Source organism: Gavialis gangeticus, unplaced genomic scaffold, assembly GCF_001723915.1.
Source record: "Gavialis gangeticus isolate Ggan-Ray unplaced genomic scaffold, GavGan_comp1, whole genome shotgun sequence".
In the NCBI taxonomy this organism is placed as follows: Eukaryota; Metazoa; Chordata; order Crocodylia; family Gavialidae; genus Gavialis; species Gavialis gangeticus.
In genome coordinates, this window is record NW_017728992.1 from 206,213,584 (window position 1) to 206,229,605 (window position 16,022).

The 16,022-nt window shown below is 50.5% G+C and overlaps 1 protein-coding gene across 2 annotated transcripts in view; it reads left to right on the plus strand.

The window, feature by feature from the left end:
• The window catches only part of ADGRB1 (adhesion G protein-coupled receptor B1), a 451,386-nt gene that overhangs the window by 222,285 nt on the left and 213,079 nt on the right, over positions 1–16,022 (plus strand). For both annotated transcript variants that reach the window (XM_019528237.1, XM_019528238.1), the window contains exons 13-17: positions 1,585–1,693; positions 2,812–2,955; positions 5,832–5,901; positions 8,672–8,774; positions 10,806–10,849. In XM_019528237.1, the coding sequence (XP_019383782.1) occupies positions 1,585–1,693; positions 2,812–2,955; positions 5,832–5,901; positions 8,672–8,774; positions 10,806–10,849 (470 nt within the window). The remainder of the gene's footprint in view (positions 1–1,584; positions 1,694–2,811; positions 2,956–5,831; positions 5,902–8,671; positions 8,775–10,805; positions 10,850–16,022) is intronic.

The following is a 16,022-nucleotide window of genomic DNA, read 5'->3' on the forward strand; positions in this document are numbered from 1 at the left end:
GGTCTTGTTGCAACCAGCAGAAGGAGCTGGTGACTATGCAAGCTGCATGTTTCTGCACCTAGATTCCCTTTGACATAGGGCTTTTCCTCCCAAGCCTCCTTTTAAAATGAAACCCAAGCTGCCCTGTAGCAGCACAGACCTTAGTGATCCATGCATGAACTTGCTGTCTCCGGGCAAAGTTGTCATTCAGAGGATGAATTCAGGCTCAAATGGGCAGGGCTGTTAGTATGGTCGGGAAATCAAGAGCCTGTCTTACAGAAAATAACTAAAAAGCCCTGGTTTGTCTAGTTTAGCAAAACAAAGGTCAAGTGGAGATATGATTGCTCTCTACAGTTAAACTCCTGGCAGGAAAAAAAACAGCTTTGTAAGCTAAAGCATGTTGTTGACACAAAAACAGATGGGCAAAAGCTGTTCATGAATAAATTTAAACTAGGCATTAGAAGAAGGTTCCTAAGAAGAGTGAAGTTTCTGGAACAGACTTGGAGTTGCAATAATACGGGAAAGAAAGTAATGATAAGATGGAGGATGATATTTTCATGACCAGGATTATATGTCAAGAGGGATAGTGATAGCAAATGACTCCAAGACATGGTGGATAGTGACAACAAATGACTCAGAGACACAGGAGGTCCATCCCAGCCCTATGTCCTATAGTCCTTGCATGGTCCGTGACAGTACAAGTCGAAGGTTTGCACTGGTTGTTTAGCAGCATCCTCTTTCTAGGCAGATCGTGTCTTTAGGTAGCTCCTCCAAACATTGTTTCATTCACTAGATAACCTGCCTGTGCCTTCTACCTGTGCTAGATCCAAGATGTGGTTACTTTGCTATTCACGTGCTAGCAGAATTGTGATGGGGTATAAAATAATACAGCAAAACTAAACAACAGCAGCAACATAAATACAGATCTTGTTTTTCCCTATGCAAGTTTGGGCTTCACAGAAAACGAGGGTGTGAAGAGACCTCAGGAGGTCACATCTAGTCTAACCCCCTGTTCAAAGCAGGACCAGCCCCAATTACATCATCCCAGACAAGGCTGTGTCTACCCAGGCCTTAAAAACCTCCAAGGATGGAGAGCCCACAAGCTCTCTGCATAACTTGTTTCAGTCCTTTAGTGCCCTCCTATTTTCCTAATATCTAACCTCAACTTCCCTTGCTGCAGCTTGTGCCCATTGCTCCTTGTCCTGTCATCTGCCCCCACTGAGACCAGCCCAGCTCCATCCTCTTTGCAGCCCCCCTGCAGGGAGGTGAAGGCTGCTATTCAATCCCCCTCGGTCTCCTCTTCTCCAGACTCAATCAGCCCATTTCCCTCAGCCACTCCTTATAAGTCATGTCACAGGCATGTTGCTGCTGTTCAGCTTCATCATTCGGTCATATTTGTTTAAAGACATTTTTCCAGGTGCAGCATCCCTGCAAGGTGCTTCTGGTATAGATGCACCTTCTCGTCTAGATGCACCGAGATGCTTCTGGTATAGATGCTCCTTGTGGTATAGACGCACCTAGGATCTTTGCCCTTTGAGAGTCCCACCATTTGCACAGCATTATCTGTGCTGCTGAATATTTCATCCCTCTTCCTTGGCTTTGCAGACCGGGCCAAATGCAGTGGAGTTGTTCAAGCTGGTGGAGGATTTCATCGATGTCATTGGGTTTCGCATGAAGGATTTCCGGGATTCCTATCAAGTGACGGACAATCTGGGTGAGTCGATTTGATGTCTGCTTCCCTTTCTTCGCACGGTGAGGGCAGCTGTTGCACACAGGTGGTATGAGTCTGAGGGTGGGGAAAGAGTCGATTATAGCCTCGGGTCACATAGAAGAGCCCAGCTAAGAAGGGGACATGGAGGCTGTGCTCGTTGAACAGGAACATCAGCCCCACTTGCTAAGTGACAGCATCTTTCATGGATGGACCTCAGCCGTCAAGTGTCTCCTGCAGAGCCAGAGACTGCAGGAACACAGCGCTGCCAAATCTTCCCCTGATTTTGGCAACCAAGAGTACACATGGGGCTCTTCCAGCGTGCTTGTACCATGACATGAGGTCCTGTTAATCCTTTCTCTTGCAAGCCCCAGTTGCCTCAGCTTACTGAAGGGAGGGACTTGCCCCAGGGCCCAGCATACCCCTGTAGGCACCAGGTGAGGAACAAATGTGCACAAAGGGTGAACCACTACCCAAATGGGTGATGGGCCGTTCATGTATGGGCTCAACTTTCCTTCAAGCTAAACAGATTCCTTTTGCCTGGTCCTTGCTCCCCCTAGTGATGAAGAGAAAACGTGGATGCCCTGTTTCCAGTGGTCAAACACCGAGTCCTGGCTTGCGATGACTGACAAAAACCCCTGCCTTATTGCCTTGCATGCAACGGGCACCTATCCCCCCAAAACCCAGCTGCTGGAAATTGGCATGTGCATTATAAGCAAGAAATATGGTAAGAGCAGCTTCTGTTGCTCTGGGTGAAACCAAATGTAAAACGTTCAGTGATTCACGGGGGGCACAGCAATATGCTACCTAGCTGCTGCCACTCAGCTATTTACTACGAGGAAAGATCTTTTTTTCCCCTTCTTTATTCTGCTTTTCAAAAGCAAGTGGGTTATTCCAGGGGAGTATCGTATGCAAGAAAATACAGTAGTTTCTCGTTATGGTAAAACTAAAGTCACGTGAGTTGCTCTGCATTGCACTGGTGTCTGAGCGTGCCGATGTTGACCCGGGTTCTTGCAACACGTTTCTCTTCCAATTCTCCCCAGGAGGTTTCTCCAGGTGAGTGTGACTGCTGAGCTCGACCTTTGAGGTTTGCTTTATTTATTATTATTGCATCTTTCCCCAAGTCCTCAGCCTTCACCGACTCCCTGCCAATGCGGCGACCGACATCAGCTTCCCCATGAAAGGCTGGAGAGGCATGGTGGACTGGGCCAAGAACTCGGAGGAGAAGGTCACCATCTTCAAGAGCACCCTCACCACAGGGGTGCCAGGTAAGGCAGCCCAATCAGGGTGCCCCACAGGCTGGCTCTTCAGAGCCGAGGGCTTCATCATGTATGGCATCATGTGTGCAAATTCGGCTCCCAACCATCCAGGCCCTGCCAGTAAGAGGCTGGTCCTTCATGCATTGCTGGATATGCCGAACCACAAGGGCTGAAGGATGGGCACAGGTTAGATCCAGATCCAAACTCTCTGCAAAGTTTGGGGAATCTGGATTCAGGCATGGATCCATTTCTAGACAGAGCATGCTGGGAGCAGTGAACCTCAGTTCACTGGTGCACAGCTGATGGCTTCCCAAAAAACAGTGTCCCAAAGGGCAGCTCCCTGGGACGGGGCATTCGGGTATCCAGAATATTTTGGGAGCTTTGTTATCAGTTTGATGGCTAGTTATAGGGATGTTTTTTCCTATAAATGGGCTGGACAAAAAACAGAAGGATGTTCTCCAGGAGAGGGTGGAGAAGAGGGAATGGTCATTGTCCGTCCATGATGGACGTGTCCTGGGCTGGGTGAGTAGCTGGGCAATCCTTTCTGGCCTGCTCTGAAAACCATGTGGGGGATCTGGTTGTTCAGCTGCTCCATGTGTCATTGCTGGCTTCAGGGGGATTTGTCAAGCCGGGATCAGCCCGTACACCCACGATCCCGAGAGGCGCCGAGCATGCAGAGCTCCCTCGTGGAAGTCAGCCCTCAGGTCTCAGCTCAGGTTGCATGCATCTCCTTTGCAGGATCAGGCCTTCGCTGTATAAGGCAACGCTTCAGACAAAGTGGTGTTGGCAAAAGGAGTCCATTTTCAAACCACAAAGCTCTTTGGGCATAGAAATGGATGGCAACCTGAGGCCTGGGGCAGCTAAGCACCTTTCCAAAGGTCAAGCAATGAGTCAGTAGCAGAGCCAGGACTGACTCCAGGGCCTTTGTCTCCCTGGCTCCTGAATCATAGAGAGAAGAGGAGGGCTGGAAAGGACCTCCGGGTTTGTCTAGTCCAACTCCCCCATCTCAGGCAGGCTCACCCCTGTCCAGACCACCCCTTACAAATGCATTATCTAAAGTCTTCATAAAGCTACCCTCAACCTTAACCTAACACAGGATATAACACCCCCCCCAGTAAAGCAGAGGAAGCACAGCAACCAACGTCCTGCTTCTGTAAGAGGCTGTTAATAGATGTTCAAGAGATCCCAGGTGGAGGGCCATGTCCCGCGCTACAAAGGGAGGCAGCCCTCTCTGTCTGTACCAGTCTGACCATGGGGTAAAATTCCTTCTTGACCCCCGATATGGCAATGGGTCTGACCCTGGGTGGAGGGGCAAAACCCTCTAACCAGAAGCCTCTGGCTTGAGGCTCAACAGGAGCATCCAGCCTTGTCTGCAGGCTGCAGCCAACACCTCTGAGGGTGGCTTAAAAGCCCCCTGATACAAGGGTATTGTCAGTATTTTTAACGACAGCCTTGCCTGTGTGAATGAGCATAGGAAGGGGTGCTCTCAAGTGCAGGTTTCTTTGCAGAATTGCAGCTTGCTAAGATAATGGGATGAGCCAGGACCACGCTCTTGGCATCACCGGAGCAGTGCTGATTGTGCACCAGCTGAGCATCTGACCTTGCATCTTTGCAAGCGCTCAGCACAGACCTCCGCCTGCAGCCTGCATGCCAGCCATGACTGGGGCTGGGCACGAGACCTCGGCAGCCGTGCTAGCGAGTGATGCCGGGGTGCGATTTGCAGAGATGAGGCCGTGCACGATGCAGGACCGAAAGCATAAACCACTCTTCCAGGCGAGATGCCCTCTTGGGGTCATTTTGCACATGCCTATAAATAATATGGGATGGTGAGGTCATTAACAGAGCCACAAATCCTGACTGGAGTGCCTCCCGCACTCAGATCCCTTTGCATTTTCAGGGGTCGGGTACAGGAAAATTGCCGACAGAGCGGCAGGTTTGTGCTTCTTTCTGCTACTGGAGGGAGAAAGCCCTGTGTGGCTTCACCCGCTGCATCCCCGGTACGATGGGGAAGCGCCGTTTGAAGCCCTGCCTGCCAGGGCTTTGCAGGACTAGACCGACACACGGTCACTTGCTGTGCCCGTGGTCGTTCTGCCCGGGGGTGGGAGCCAGTTGGCAGGGAGGCCCTTGCTTTTCACGGCTGGGTTGTGTGAGGCAGAAGCAGGGGTCCAGCAACTTGCTCAAGGGGGCTCAAACCAATCTGAGACCTGTGGGCCCTTTTGCTCTCACTGGGTGCCTCGACCCGTCGCCATACGAGGATGTTGCTACCATGCTTTAGTACTTCTTTTTGGAGGTACTCAAGCACGGCGCAGTAACCGCCCATACAGGTGGCTTGGATTTCCCCGCTACACGTAGACCCGCGCGTGACAGCTTTAGGCTTGGCCATGATGGACGCCGTTTCAGCCGATAGTGCACAAGGCCCTTTGGTGAGGGATGAGGAGGGGTTAACACAGGTTGCAGTCTTGCAGGTCTTCATTGGGAGCAATGTCAAAAATCCTCCCCCGCTTCAGCCGTGTGTGTCGGCTTGGTGCAGCTCCGGTCCCTCATGGCTCATTGCCACTGATTGCAAAGGGTGCTAACGAGCCCCTCTGAGCCAAGGGGGGATGCAGTCCTGCTTGAGAAGCATTGGATCCGGCATGGGTTCATCCTTCTTCCCCCAATTCCTCGCAGCCAGGCCTGCCCCTTCTCCACCCTGGGGATTGCAGTCCTACCGAAGACCCTAAAAGAGAGAGGATTGCTAGTGGGTGGGGACCCCCTGCAAAACCCACGCCGGGTCCCTCCCCACTGCAGTGCTGCAGGGCAGGGCATGCTTTCCCCCTTCCCTTTGCACCCCGATGGTCTCAGTTCTGCTGTCTTTCTCCTCTCCTCTTTGCCGCTCCCCGAGACAGACGACTTGTCCAACTTCGTGGTGGGCACCGTGCTGTACAGGAACGTCGGGAGCATCCTCGCCCTCCAGAGGTAAGCAGGGCTGGGTGCGACTCATTGCTCCTTCCCCTTCCAGATACCCACCTCAGTCTCCGCTCAACATCCAGGGGCCCTCTAGGACCTTGCTCCTGCTGGTAGCCCGTGCCCAAAAGCCAAACAGCACGCTGCAATGCCATGCACCCAACGCTCTCTTGATAGGGACGGGAGCTGAGAGACCCCAGCATCGTGCAGGATGAGGCCAATGACACGAGAATGGAGCGCATCTACATCCCCAGCCAGCCTCCTGCCGCCCCTTCCTTTCACTCCCGGCTGCAGATGGGGGGCTGCCTTGCTCAGACCCCCCGGCCCCTTTCCCCCACCCTCCCGGAGGAGCCATTTGCTGCACGGCTTTATTTGAGAGAGTTGCCGTGCCCGGCAAGCTCCGGGAGCGGCGCGCCATGGATGGCTGCACATGTCTGCGGCGTTCCAGGACTCTGCAAACCACCTCGGGGCTTGCAGGCTTTTGTGTTCAGCAAAGGCTTTTCTTTTCCTGATGCTTTTTTTTTTTTTTCCTTTTCCATGGCTCGTACTGAGGCAGTAAATTAAGCATCCTAAGGCACCTTTTAAATCTGTTCTGCACTGATTAGCCCTAGCCCATTTACTGTAAACGCTGGGGCATCTCTGTTCGCTGATAATCATTTAAATACCTCCAGATTTAGAACCGGCGAAGGCGGGAGGGGTAGGCAGGAGCAGAGAGAGGAATTAGCAAGCAAATGGACTGTATTCGGTAATATCTTCCATTACAGCACTGGGAATTAGTTTGGAAGGGCTATAAACATCATTGGCTCCAATGATCCAAAGGTATTTCAGCTTTCGTTGGCCAAGCGGTGAATGAGCGCTGATAACCAGCAGCCTCAGTGCCGGCTCCTCTGCTGCCACGGCCTCCCATGGGCTCTGATTTAAGTTGTTCCTTAATTAAGGACAGTCCCCCTTTAAACAATGCATGACCCTGCCTTGCCTGAAGCTGTCTGGAAGGCAGGATGAAACAGAGCCACGGCCCATCCATCAAGGAGCATGGTGCATGGAAATGGGAGAAGACGACCTAGGATCCTACCTAATAGCACAGCCCTTACAGGGGGAAATGCCTGACCCTAAATTGCAGTCGCCTGTCCCTGGGAGCACAAGGGCTTATGGAGCAGATTGTGGTACTCAAGCCCAAGTACAGTATGGAAACAAATGGAGTCGCTGCAGATTTCCACCCCCGTCACCACTGCTGGGGCTCTTATTCATAAGTGCCTGCTCTCTATTGATCTAGCTCTGTTATCTCTGGCACCGGTGAGCGTCGCAGGTTAATTATACGTTGCCTCACATTGATCCGTTTTCAATTGCTTCTTCAGTCCCAGGCTTCCCGGCTAGGTTTGGTGTCAGAGGTGGTCCAGTCTTTGAGGGATGGATAGCCCTGCCAGCAATGCCCTTGGCCTCCACTGTTGTTGGCGGGGGTGGAAGGACAGATAGGATAGTGTCGCGTAATGTGTAGACTCTCTCTATTAGGGGTGTCACACCCACCCTGTAGCTGGGTAGGTGTGACACCCCTAATATAGAAAGTCCAAACCAGGCTCCTTGTTTGGCTGGATGCACAGGGCCACCAGTGGCAACCACAGCGTAGGGCTTGTAGCCATGAATTGTGGGGACACTTGCTATGATGGGTGCAATGCCAGGGACCTCCAGGGGCCATCGAGTCCAACCCCAGTGTGAGGCACGATCTTCCCTATCTGAACCATCCCATACAAATGCTAATTTAAATGCTACGTAAGATTAACATCAACCCTGGCACAACACAGACATAACGTCCTACAGGTAAAGCAGGGGACCATGGCATGGCATGGCTGCAGGTAAAGCAGGGGATCACAGCACCCTATGTCTTGCTTCTGTAAAAAGTGGATAATATACGTTTGAGAGGTCCCAGGTAGAGGGCCACATCCCCCGCTATAGAGGAAGGCAAAACCCCCACAGTTCATACTCATCTGACCGTGGGGTAAAAGTCCTTCCTGACCCCATATGGGGAGATTGGTCTGACCCTGAGTGGAAGGGCAAGACCCTCTAGCCAGGACCTCGGTGCCGAGTAGACAGGTGCTATCACCTCCTGCATCTTGCAACTAATGCTTCAACTGGTGCAGCCCAAAATCTGTGTCCACCAAGCTGAAAACTTCGCCCCATGTGTCAGCCTCACATTGTAAAACCTGTGGTCTAGCCCAAGGTTTATTTTTGCGGATTCACTTGGGGCAATGCAAAGCTGCCTGATTTTCAGGCAGTGCTAAATATCCGCCTTCTAAAAACCAGGCCCTTTAAGGTCCTCCAAAATCACCAGCCCCGGGTGAACATCTGGGCCTTATCACCTACTTTTTTTTGCCCCGGAGTGTGAAAGGGTGAGGTCTTTTCATTTCTCCTATGAGGACACTGATACGGACCTGTTTTTTGGGGCATAGGGAGAGGGGTGGGTGAATGCAACGAGGTGCCTTTGTGATGCCAGGCTGAGACGTGCTGTTAAAGGTAGAGGTGTAGGGGCGGTGAGGACACAGAAAATGCACTCGGTGCCCCCGCATCAGGTGGCTGTAGGAGCCTTGTGCTGTCTCTCCTCCAACACCTAAAAGCACAGTGAGACTTTCAGTGTGCAAATGCCCTTCTGCTGACTTTTTAAAGAAAGCAGGCCCATTTCTTGTCAAATGCACTGCCACAAACTTAGCTGGGGTTACACCAGTTAACCCAGGGGGGCTTTCTCTCCGCAACCTGGTTAAAGAAAGACCTGGTTTCCTTTTTCCCGTAGGAACACGACGGTGCTGAACTCCAAAGTCATCTCCGTGACGGTGAAGCCCTCTCCCCAGCCTCTCGTCACCTCTCTGGAGATCGAGTTCTCCCACTTGTACAACGTAAGTCCCTCTGCCCTGTGCTACCATAGCTTGGCTGTTGGCTTCAGCAACGGTGTCTCACGGCCTGATGGATACTACAGGGCAGGGTAGGCTTTGAACATGGCCACGGGGACCTTTAACATCTCCCCACCCAGGCTTGCTACAGTGAAATCATGTTGGCACCAGCATCTTGCTAACATGCATTTCTCAACGCGTACAGTAAGCCTTTTGGAGGACTTGGCTAAACAGCGCAACTCCCCACAGGGAGCCTGGCTTGCTAATCCATCCACAGTCGCTATTACACGGGAGAATGGGACTCAGATAACAGGCATTTTTGTCCCTGTATTTGACAGTGATTCATTGGGTGACATCACCTTTGAGTATGAACCGATTGGGTTGTATTTATTCCAATACAACCAGTATTACACTGATGAAAAATGTAGCGGACAAACTGTAGAAACTCCCTAAACCAGGGTAACTTTGCCTAAATTGGTGGGAAGTTACCCCTGAGAGTATCAGGGATAAAATTTCAGTGCTGAGAGTTAGTGGTGTAGGTGTCATGTGCCTGCCCTTTATCCCAGGATAAGCATTTGCTCAAGGCACACTCAGTATTACCTGCTACCTGGTGGCAAGGCACTGTGATAGCCACCTACTGGGTGAGCTGCCCTGAGATATCTGCTTATCTGTCTGTTCCTGATCTGGGAGTGATTTATATCATTATACCAAAAAAAATGTGGCTTATACCAGAATATGTGTTTCTCTGGTCACACCCTCAAACAAATCAGATCTACTTGTTCCTCAGTTCCCCCATATATCAAATGAGGTACATGAGGCCTGCTACAAAGGGGGAGGCCTTTTCCATTCATGTTTGCCAAGCTCTTGTCAAGCTTTAGGGGCTGCTAGAGTTGTTCAAATTACTCTTGCTATTACAGATGCCTTAAAGGAGGTCTGAGCACTGGCTCCCTAGTCACTCTTTGGACTCTCATAATGAGGATTTATGCACCTAAGAGCACATTTGCACTTCTAGTTCCATAATCTGGATTTCCTTTTGATCCTGTGCCATGTGATTATGGGGCCCACCTTGTTTTTACTTTAAACTTTCAGGGTGGATATTCAAAAGTGCTCAGTGCTGGCCTAACTCAGCTTCTCTTGAAGCTAATGACAAAACTCCCACTGGCTTCCTGAGGACACGTGGCATCTCCTTGGAGGGTCTTGGTATCTCTTGGGTTCATGTAGAGATGTGGCATGTGATCTTGCTTCCTCTGCATCCAAGGGCCTTGCCTCTTTGGTCTCTCCACCTATGGAAGCAGGAAGAGTGTCAGTAGTTAGAGCTGGGGAAGGCCCATCAGACACTGGGTGCATCTACACATGATATTAATTGTGGAGTAGATTAATTTGCTCCGCAATAAAACATCAGCGTCTACACGTGCAGCTCTATTAGGCCAGAATAAATTAATTTACTCTGTCACAGGATAGTACTGCCAGCTACAAGTACTATTCTGCAGCGGAGTAAATGCCACTGCAATGCACATATCGAGGGCTGGCTGGGGCTGGCTGGGGCATGAGGATGCTACCCTGCAGGGGCTGCCTACCAGCTAGCCCTGCAGTGGAGGACCCTCATGCCCCAACCAGCCCCTCTGCAGCATGTTGAGCTGGGGGGGAGCACCCCAGGGCTGGCAGGATGACCCCTTGAGCCCCCTGCCAGGTAGGGCTGTGCTGCCCTGGCTCAACGTGCTGTAGTCCTGGATGCATGTGAAGACGCTGCACCTGGGAGCAGTAAACTCCAGCGTGATCTGTGCCGTTGTTTATAGCTTCACATTCATTTCATGCGCCCACTGAGTCCAACCCCCTCCTTGCTGCTCTGATCATGGGGAAAAGAGTACAGTCAGCCTCTCCTTTGCCTCTTGATCCATGGTGAAACATGGTTGTTCAGAGGGTAAAAGGTGGTTATGCAGGAACCAGCAGTGGGTTAATTAGTGATTCAGTTTCCTGATGCTCATGCTCTTAATACGATTCTCCCTCTTTCTTCTTTCTCTCTCTCTCTCTTTCCAGGGAACCACCAACCAGACCTGCATCCTGTGGGATGAAACCTATGTGTGAGTCAAGTGGGGTTTTCACTGGCTTTCTGGAGGATGGTAGCTTTTGGGACTTGGCTGGGGGTATCTGTTGCAGGAGGCAGGTGATGATGTGTCCATCTGTCCCGGCCCCTTCTTTTCTCCATGTATCTCCTTCCTGTGTCTGTCTTTGCTTTAGCCCTTTACTCTTTTCCAAAGGGAAGACAAGGTCATTCTCCCTTCCCTCAACAACATCCATTTGCGCCGGTTGTATCAGGCAGTCACTGGCTGCTACCTTCTGTACTAGGGACCCAATTGGTTAAGTCATGGGTATGAAGATGCTATTTCATCCTGCAGACTTTGGGGTTGTGAGTAGCTGGTTCTTTTGCACTGTCTGTAGGAAGTTTTTCAATGGATGGATGATCTTGCTAGCTGAGGAGGAAGAAAGAATAGGAAATGTGGCGTCTTATTTGAAGGAGAGAAGTCACAGTCTAAGTGCTGTCCATCACACAGGTTGTTCACTACATATTTATAACCACGTGTTTGCATCTGTGGGGGCTGCGCGTTGGGCTGGCCATTAGTTATGCGTGTTGCAGGGCATCCGGGTGCTAACCAGCTTTTTGCAAAGTCGCCGTAAATTTTGGGTGTTTCGCTTCTTGGGATCCCAGCCAGGGGAGGTTGCAGCTGATGGTCAAATGGGGAAAGCACTTGCGGCTCTCATTGAATTCGATCAAAATTGTACACACTCCTCACCCTTGGGAAATGCTTACAAGGTGGGCACTTGAAAGGAAGGCGTCCATAATGAAGAGCTGCTTTGAGAAATATGGCCTCGAAGTTGAAGTAGCATAGACAGTGGCTCAATATGATGGCTCTCATCACAGCACCCGTTGTCAGTAGCCCTAGCAGAGATGCTTTTTGAATTTCCAGCTATGTTGCTGACCAGTGAAACTAAGAAATGCAAGTGCACGAGTTGCCATGGGGAAATGGGACTGAGCGTTACAGATGGAGGGGTTGTGACTGTCTAAGCATCTTTATTCTAGGAAGGAGCCAGGGGCATGAAAAAGCTGCCTAACATTATGAATGGACCACACCAGGATCAGAGCAATTGGATTTACTGGTGCTTTTTGCTATTTCACCTTTCTGGGGGTTTTTTTGCATCTGGGGGACCAGTCACTTTGGTTTCCTGTTTATAATCATTTTCACTTCTTGGGTTTTTGCAAATTTAATACAAGCATCTGCAGCGGTGGTAGGGAGGATGATGACAATTATTGCTATTATTATCCTTTTCTTCCATTAAGTCATCTATTTACAGGCATATTTTTATTTGACTTCTATTATTTGTTTTGGGCAGGGTTTAGCCTGGCACAAATGAAAAAACAGGATGAAAGCTAGGAAGCCAGTGATACCTTCATGGCTGTGAAATCACCCGTGTGTCCCTGATGGCAGAGCTGAGAAAAGCTGGCTGGGATGCTGGCAGCAGGGCCTGCCCTTGGGATTGAACATTGATATTGTGGCATGTTCATGGGTCTGGGTGTAGGTGCTTGATAAGAGGAGAGCATAGCAGCAGGTTTCCGGGGACCAGACGGAGCCTGCAGGCTGTCCCGAGGCAGGAGCATCCCAAGTAGAGGTCATGGAGGAGCTGAGTGGCAGATGCTCAGCCTGCAACTGGGAGTGAATCACTTCCCTACTCTGCACCGAGCCAGGCAGCAAAAATGGGCGGGAAGCAAGTCTTTCCCACTCCCCAGCCCCTTAATCCCACAACGAAAGTCATCCAGAGCTTAGCAGCTGCTTTGGACACCAGTCTCACAGCTAACATCCTGGGACGAAGGGGGTGAAAGGAGCCCTTCCCTCAAATCACACAAAGATATGTGCATTAAGAGATGTGCAGGGTGTAGGGTTGGAAGGAACTTGCTCTTAGCATGGGTAGGAGCATGGATGTGGGCCTGGCATCAAGAGGATTGAGGGTCCATGGGGTGTTGTGTGTGGGCTGAGATGTCTGTGCAAGTCGCATTTGACCTGGGGACCAATGTGGCAGGGCTTAGAAAGAGGTGGCAGGTCTAGAAGCTGATAAAACCACAGACAGACCCGGAGGTAGGGGCAGATTTTAGTGCTGTGTTATCTCAGATCTGGTGAGATACAAGCCATCATGGTCCATCCAGGTGCCTCAGACAATTGTTGGATAGATACTAGGACCAGGGCAGCCTGCTCTGTCCATACCAGCTTTGGAAAGCTGGTATGCTAGTAGGGTTTTCTCCCACTTTAATCCTATAAGTGCTGTGTTGTGGCATCCAAGGAGGTGATGTTCACTTGAACTGAGTGCCAGGAAGTGTTACGAGTTTGGGACAGCTGCTTTGGAAAGCAGTTGTCTGTTTGGACCCGAGGTCTCTACATGTCTCTGTCAATGCTATTGGGCACGTGAGTTATATGGCTGCTATTTTCCAAGTTAGGTGTCTGCTGATATTAGATGCACTGGGCACGTCTACACGAGATGCTTATAAAATGGTGCAGTAGTGTGTGGGGCAAAAACTGTGCTAATATGCTACTGCAAAGTCGTATTCGGCTACTGCACAGTAAACATCACAAAAAACCCATGTGCCGGTACTACTGTGCAGTAACTCTAATTACTGCACATTTAGTTAGTACTTCATTAAGCAAGTCCTAAACTAAATGCACATTAATGAACATGTAGTTGCACCCACTGAGTGCAAAGGCTAAAAGCACTTAGCGCTCACCCATCTACTGCAAAAGGGAACCCTCATCCCTCTGCTTTATCTGCAACAGCTGAAGGTACCCTTGGTATTTTTGTCTGTGTGCCTTGTACTTGCATGACAGGGGTTTGTATGTAGTTTTAGGAATAGGTTAGGCAAGGACTTGTAGGGGATGATCTGGATAGGGATGTTCCTGCCTCAAGCACGGGGCTGGAGTGGATGTTGACTCCTGAGGTCCCTTCCAGCCCTGCTTTTCTATGATTCTCTTTTTGATCAGGCCTGAAGGTTGCATAAAAGGAAAAGAAAATACCAGAGGCAGCAAAAGGTGATGAAATCCACTCTTCTGCAGCTGCTGCCTCTGGTTTCTTGGTCAGGTCATGGACTGTTGTCCCTGCAAGCAGCAGGTGCAAAAGGGATCCCCTTATGCTACAGCTTCCCTTGCAGTCTGTGTGGAAAATGACCCCTGACACATAGCCAGGGGCACGAATTGGGTTAGGAGGTGCTATTGGGAATGGGTGCCTCTTTGAGCAGGGTGCAGGCAGGTTCTGGATTTGATCCAGACCCGTTCTTCCACGGGGGCACTGCATGCATGGAGACAATAACCTCTGCTCACATTAGGACGATGAGGCGGGCTGGGCTGCACATCCACATCAAGTGAGGCTGCAGCACCCAAATTCAGGTTATCGGGGTCCCGCAAACCCAGGGTATCTGCTACAGTCCTTCTCTTTTGGGCTGAGAAAGCTGATGCCTCCCCCAGAACGGCGTGCCTTGGAGCAGGAAGTGATGGAGGTGTCTTCTGGAGGCTGTGGCTTCTGCCAGCCAACTTTCATTGCCATCTCTCTTGCAGCTTCCCACTGGCTCAGCCGTCACCTGCACTCCAAGCAAAGCCCCACGACTCACATCTGCCCAGATATTGTAAAGCCATCTTTAAGGGCAGCTCAGTTGAGTCCTTCTTGTCATATGCCTGTGTTATCACTCCTATCAAAGGGATTTGGGGGGAGGTCTGAACACATCCCCTTGTGCCAGTCCTCCAGTGTTTACGGTCATAGGGCAAGGTGTATTTCCCTCAATGATGTTATTTTCCCACTTGCGTGATTTCCCGTGGTTATGTTTGTGAGGGCAGGCAACTCAGATTATCTTGGAGGGTCCCCAGAATGTCACCCACCTACCAGGTGTTGCTGGCTGCATGAAGGGCTGGGTTCAAATATCTTCAAATTTACAAATCCTTTTGGCTCAAGCCTCCACCCCAAATCCTGAGTAAAAGTGAATATGAGATTTGCTCACATACCACATACCTTCCCCCCGCAAAAAAATCAGTCTTCCAAAACTGGGGCATGTGCCTTAAATGGGGAATCTGAATTTGTGTCTACAATAGCAGAAGTGGCATTTCTATTCAGGCAGGGCTAAGGGAATCACTGGGCTTCATGGTTTGTTGCAATCTATTTGATTCCTGATAATTGCTCTTCATGCAGGAGGTGCTAACCACTCTGCTTTTTATGGTCTCGGTGGTCCGCAAATCAAGCTATCCTCTCTTTATCAAATTTGCTCTTTGTTAGCTAGTCCTGGTCTCTCGTCTCCTATTTCACTGCCCTGCAGATTATTTTTTCACAATACTAGATCTTCAGCAGCAGCTACAGTTTCAGCTTTTGGCTGAGCATCCAAGAGCTGCAAAAGGTTTAAAACTGTAGCTTTTGCCTGAGTTGGAAAGGGAGCATGAGTGAGCTGAAGATTAGGCTCTGTCCCTCCTGTATGTAGCTGTAATTCTGGGAAAAATCATTTCTTTGTCATCCTGTCTTCCTGTCTCTTCATTTATTGGGGCACGTGGCATGTCAGAAAATATGGTACCTTTCCTCATTCCCTGAGCAACAGTACTTCCCACTTGTGAGCTCAGAGTCGTTGTGTGTGTGACGAGAGGCCAAGTTGCCCCAGGCAAGGAAGGTGCAAACCCTGTTTGAGGTGAAATACCCAATTCAAAGGACAGCCGCATAAAAGAGGCCAACTTTAATAATTAGGGGGGAAAATGCTACAATGCAGCTGGAGAAGACAAAACATAAAATACAGGTTTTAAACACACTAACACCTCTCTTTTCACTCTCATGCCTGCCCTGTGCTCACTTGCTGGTTCCCAGCTGGTTCCAGCAGCAGGCAGGTCCCTGGTCTCCTCACGGTGCTCCTCCGGGTCCCTGCCAGGCAGGAGTTGCCACTGTCTCTGCAGGTAAACTCCCCTTGTGTCTGGAGGTTTTGGCTTCTCTGCTGGTCCTCAGCAGGTTGCCTCTGCCCCACAGGTCCAGCCTTTTCAGCTGCAGCCTCCAAGGAGCAGACTTCAGTGGACTCCAGCAGGCCACAGGCTGGCAGGTGCACGCACACATGCATGTGCCCTCTCTGGCTCCGCTGCTTATATCTCCTCCCCTTGGCGTCCTCAGGAAAAGGTCCTTTCCAGCAACATCCAGAGGACAGATGCAATGAACCAGCCTGTGGCAGAAAGCCACCTTGGTTTCTCCCCAAAA